A 5,592-nucleotide genomic window follows, 5' to 3' on the forward strand; every position below is an offset into this window, starting at 1 on the left:
GTCCATGCCTTACGCCGCCCTTGGTCATAGAAATGATGTAATTTGAATATAAATTATTTATAAATACGTATGTCAAGTTATATTTTTATTACTACGTAAAATATATTTAAGAATTTACGACCACTGTGCTGGGTGAGACGTTGTTGAAACAAAAAAAGTTATGCATTCCGTCACGTACATAAACAGTGTCGTAATTCGCCAAGTGCAAATTAGCAAATTCGTAAAATTTTTGTTTATTTTGAACAATCCGGATAATAGAGGTCCGGATAATGGAGGTTCTGCTGTATATATATATATAAATTAAATTAATGATTGTATTAAATTTTAACACTAAATCTAAATTTTTTCTTTTCAAAAGCCGTGAAACATATAATGCTTTAACAAACTGGTTAACAGATGCAAGGACTTTGGCAAGTCCAAATATAGTCATTTTATTGGTTGGAAACAAGAAAGATTTGGAAGATGATAGAGAAGTAACATTTCTTGAAGCAAGTCGATTTGCACAAGAAAATGGTATATATTTACTCTTTAAAATTAAAGAATTTAATTATTATAATTTATTTAGGTTTAAAATAATATGTAAAGATATTATATCTCAATGTTTTATACAATATAATCATTGAAATTTTTTCAGTAATAATAACTAATGAAAAGAATATAAAATTTATTATGTTTTTGATTAAACAGAAGTGGTTAATAACAATATTTTAAAAAATTTACTTTTAACATTACTTTATTGAATTACTTTTCTAAAAATTTTTGTTTATTATTACAGTTTCTATTTATAATGTTAATTTGATTGCCAAATTCAAATAAATTTATAAAAGAAAAGGGGAAGAGATAAATTTTTCAACTTTTTGACAACTTTTGTTGTAAATTTAAAGTGATGCCAAAATTTATGAACTTTTCTAATAAATACAATTTTATTTTTATATAAATAACTTTAATGATGATCAGGATCAAAAACAGAAATTTTATAAAATTTCAATAAAAATTATTATATTATTATTTTTTGTTATTGAGTTATGAAAGCTTCAAGAGATACTATGATATTGTTATTTTTAACTAGACAATTTAGAAATGCTTTATATGAGAACATTCAAAAATGTTGAACACTTTTCCAGGAATATTAGCTTTGAGAGAGAAGTTTCTATAAATGTAATACAGCTTTCCCCAGAGTTAATTTGATTTCTGTTATTCTCAGAGGAATAACAAAATAGATTGTTTTATTGATTAAATTTTATGCTACTGTTTATCATAAGAATATATATAAAATTTACATTAAAAAAATTTTTTTTGATATTGCTTTACCAGTATTACTGTTAAGATATCTACAGTTAACCTGTAGACCAACATTAATTATAGACAAATTTATCTCTATATATACAGTAATCAAAAGTTTACATGTGAGGAGTAATTGACAATAACAGCAAAGTTTCAAATGTTTCACTTGGGTCTGTGATAAATTAATTTTGAACATTTATTTAAGTCCTGACAGTATTAGCAGAGCAGTAACAAACATAGCTGGCTCATGCCATAGCTGAATCTATTTTTCACAAGTAAAATCTTTATATGATCATCCAATATAGTCTAAAGATCAGTGGTTCCAAACCTGTTTTTTTTAGTCCACATAAGTCTTTCATGAAAATGGAAAATTTCAATATCCCTAATTGTTCATAAAATGAAAATAGCTAAAGAATGCTTGTTAAACAATTTTCAAAAATTAATTATAAATTACCTTGTAATTGGACTGCAATTTGAAAAAACTGTAGACCTGTAAATTTCCACTGTCCATCCTTATTAATTTCAAGAAAGGAGTTAGATAGATGAAAGTCAAGGCTGGATATGGAAAGCTTGAGGCAGAGGTGCCGATTATATACAAACTTCTGGTCTAGACCAGAAGTCATGTAAATTCAATTCCATAATTTTTGCCTGAAAGGAGTTAGATAGATGACTGGCATGACTGTATTGCTAGCTGAAAAAGTATGATTACAGGAGCAAGACACTACTAATTTTAGGTAGAGAGCATATATTTTAAATTAAATAAATTTAAATAAATTAAAAATTGCAACCTAGCGTTGTGAATGAATATCTTGTTAATTAATTGAATAATATTTATTAATGACTTTACTTGCTGTAGTTTGTATAGTTTCTTAAAACCTGGTTCTGCTAAAGACAAAGACATAAATTGATTTGTCACTGAAGTCCTTTCTGTACTTGGTTTTCAGTTTTAGGATTTAAATGCTCTTTCACACATATATTTAATTTTAAATGACAGCAAGACTATGATTACTTTATTTACCAGTGATGAATATACATTTAATGTAGCAGTTAATTTTTGGATTTCTTCTTCATTGAATTTTAATTATTAATTTTGCAATTATTATAGCATCCACTTTAGTATGCTAAAGAAATGTATATTCATCACTAATAAATAAAGTAATCATAGTTGTGCTGTCATTTAAAATTAATGTTGATAAGAACTTTATTTTACAAAAAAATATGTCTCAATATTTGTAGATCAGGAAGACTGAATGAAACTTATTAATCAGGTTATCAAATTTATGTATAAAGTATAAGTATCCAAAAAATCTGAATAATGCTTATCTAGAAGAAAAGTGACACAACTTAAAAAATACAATTTTTCAGGAGAAGCAATTTAAGTTTGGTGTTCTGATATGATATTCAGTTACTATTATCCTTATGTCATTTGTGCCATCTACTGGTTATTATGTAATGTGACCTGTGACACTTTTCCTCACATACACACTTTTTTTTGAGATATCACTTCTTTCTGGATATGTGATAAATCTGTCACCTAAGTTTATTCTGAGACTTCCTTACAACTGTTTCCACATTTTTTATATCTATTACAAACTACTAATTAGTCAATTTATATTCCTTTATTTTAGAGGTACCATTACTTTAGAAATCTAAAATAACCTTATGTATGTTAAGAACAGATTAATTCTTAAAGAATGGCATTTTTAGAACATTCTTTTTATGAGAATTTTTTATTCAGATAAGACTAGTTTTGAAATACAGTAAAGCGTCGATTATCCAAATCAATTGGGAACTGGGGTTGTTCGGAAGATCGATGTTTCGGATAACCGATTATGTATGAAAAAATATATTAATTTATCCCATCTTGACATTTTTCTCCATTTGCGTTGAATTTTCGCTTTGCGTTGAATTTTCATCAATGTTAAGTGTAACAAAGACTATTGTATCGTTAAAAATTATTTTTTTATTTTGTATGAACAAAATAAATATATTGAAAAATATAAAAGCAATAAAAAATTATACTTCAGAAGTTAATTTAGTATCAAAAACGTAAAATATTTGAGTAGCTCAAGACATAACCAAAGATTGCAGCGCCACAGCACTGGCAAAAATTTAAATTTGCCGACTGGAATTCTTTCGGATGATTGACTTTCAGATAATCGACACTCTACTGTATACTGTAAATAGATATAATTTTGAAAAATTATAATATTTTACATGTTATTTTCTTCTACTGATGAGTGACTTATTTTGTTGTTCATTAAGCTTACCTGCTATTTAGATGGAGCTATTAGCATAAAGTTAAATAATTGTAAAAAAATAATAGTATATAGATTTTCTTTTTTTTATTGTGCCATAATAAACAATTATATCAAAATTTATCATCTTAATAATCAGTCACTAATGATATGATGTAAATTATTTCTTTTTCTAAATCATACAAGTTTTAAACATAAAATATCTGAAGTTTTTTCCCCTCTCTTACAGAATTAATGTTTCTAGAAACAAGTGCATTAACAGGAGAAAATGTTGAAGAAGCATTTCTTAAGTGTGCTAAGACCATTTTAGCTAAGATTGAATGTGGTAATTATTTATTTTATTTAGTTTAAGAATTTAAAAGAAAATTTAATATTATATTAAAAAAAATAAGTTTCAGGTTTTTTGCATTTTTTCTAGGATACTTTCTAGGATCAGTTATGATTTAAGGCATTCTTATCTATTAAATTATTCAAATACAGTAGAATCTTCTTTTAACAGATTGCAGAACAATGAATTTTTCCCAGGTCTCATCAAATCAATGTAATTTTACTCCCTTTTAGTGAATCTGTAATTCAGAATAACTGATTTTTCTAGCCTCATGTAAGGTAAACATGTTTTTTCAACATTTAATTAACAATTGGAATGTTTTTGATATTGAATTTAAAAAAATACATTGCCTGTGGTGCAAACTATGCACATAATTGTCACAGTTCTCATTGCTAAAGTTGCAGCCACACATTAGTAGCTCATTGATTAGTGGTAGGAAATTATTTCAGGCTTAGCACTTCCAAATATTAATGTGTCTGCAACAAAGGTGTTGCAGCTTAAAATCACACCATTGTGTTTGCTTTAAGTTTGTATTGATGCCACCAAAAGAAGCCTAGAAATGTCACATCATCACATTGAAAGAAAGGATAAGAGCGTACAGTAATGCAGACTAGATTCATAATCTGTCTTGTCTGGTGTTTTTCTCTTGTGGACATAATATGGAAAGATTACAAAGTTTAACTTTGAGATCTTTGTAGGTCTAGATCAAGGGTTGCAAACTGGCAGCCTGCGGGCCAGATACAACCTGTTATGGCTTCATATCCAGCATGTGGGCTTGATGATTTCTTTTCTATAAATCAATGTTTCTAACATCTTGTGAGGATTAAAACAAACAATGCTACCAAAGATGATCGTCCAATATGCTTTGTTGCAAATGGAAAGAAATTATATCCAACATATTAGACCAGATCTGTTGCAAGCCACACAATTCACTGTATGTGCATGGGAGAGTGTAACTTCTCAAATTGTTTTCACCATGGTGTTTTTATATAGTCAAGATACCATTGGTGATGGTGATGCTGGAGGAAAGTGCATGGGAATGTGGGTGAAGATTTTGGCTTTAATGAATCTGTAGAGTTCAATGATGTCCTTGATTACATCTGGGATGTGTATAAGTGAAGAATTGTATGAAGAGTCAGCAGGCTATGATTGAAAGAAGCCACTGGTGAACATTCTAATGCTGGTGCGAGTGTAGTGCCAAAATTTAGCAAGGCTATCAATGATAGTCTTTCCAAGTCATGAAGACCTTCCTGATGAGTTTTAGCATAAATAAACCAAGATGATTTCATGATTTGTTAAAAAATTTGTCCAAGTAGAGTACTAATGAGTACATGTGCTGTACTTAGGGAATTCGATCCTGGTCCTTATTTCTAATCCCGGGATTTCGGGATTATACTTAGTCGATCCCGGGATTATTTCGGTATTGAGGGTTAATAAAAAATAAGAAAATCTTACAGAAATCAACAAATCAAAATTTAGACAAAAATCAACATATTTTACAGTATACACCTAGCTAATTTAATCACTCTAACTAATCAGACTCAGAGTCAGACTAACCAGACTTAAAATCACTCAGTCTTCATGTTAAATTTATTCTTTTTTAAGCATCACTGAGATCTCTTTAAACTCACATAAATTGAAAAAACCTTTATGTAACAAACTATGCAAATAAACGTTGAAAATTAACAAAAATCTCTCTTAACATCGACTAAATAGACTACT

General features: G+C 28.2%; 1 protein-coding gene across 1 annotated transcript in view; it reads left to right on the forward strand.

The window, feature by feature from the left end:
• LOC111620174 (ras-related protein Rab-4B) overlaps positions 1–5,592 on the forward strand; it is a 56,938-nt gene that overhangs the window by 46,911 nt on the left and 4,435 nt on the right. Inside the window, exons 5-6 of the mRNA XM_023362059.1 lie at positions 359–513; positions 3,772–3,867. Of these exons, the coding sequence (XP_023217827.1) occupies positions 359–513; positions 3,772–3,867 (251 nt within the window). The remainder of the gene's footprint in view (positions 1–358; positions 514–3,771; positions 3,868–5,592) is intronic.

The sequence above is a fragment of the Centruroides sculpturatus genome, unplaced genomic scaffold, assembly GCF_000671375.1.
Source record: "Centruroides sculpturatus isolate CEXI.00-Female unplaced genomic scaffold, Cexi_2.0 scaffold202, whole genome shotgun sequence".
NCBI classification, from domain to species: Eukaryota; Metazoa; Arthropoda; class Arachnida; order Scorpiones; family Buthidae; genus Centruroides; species Centruroides sculpturatus.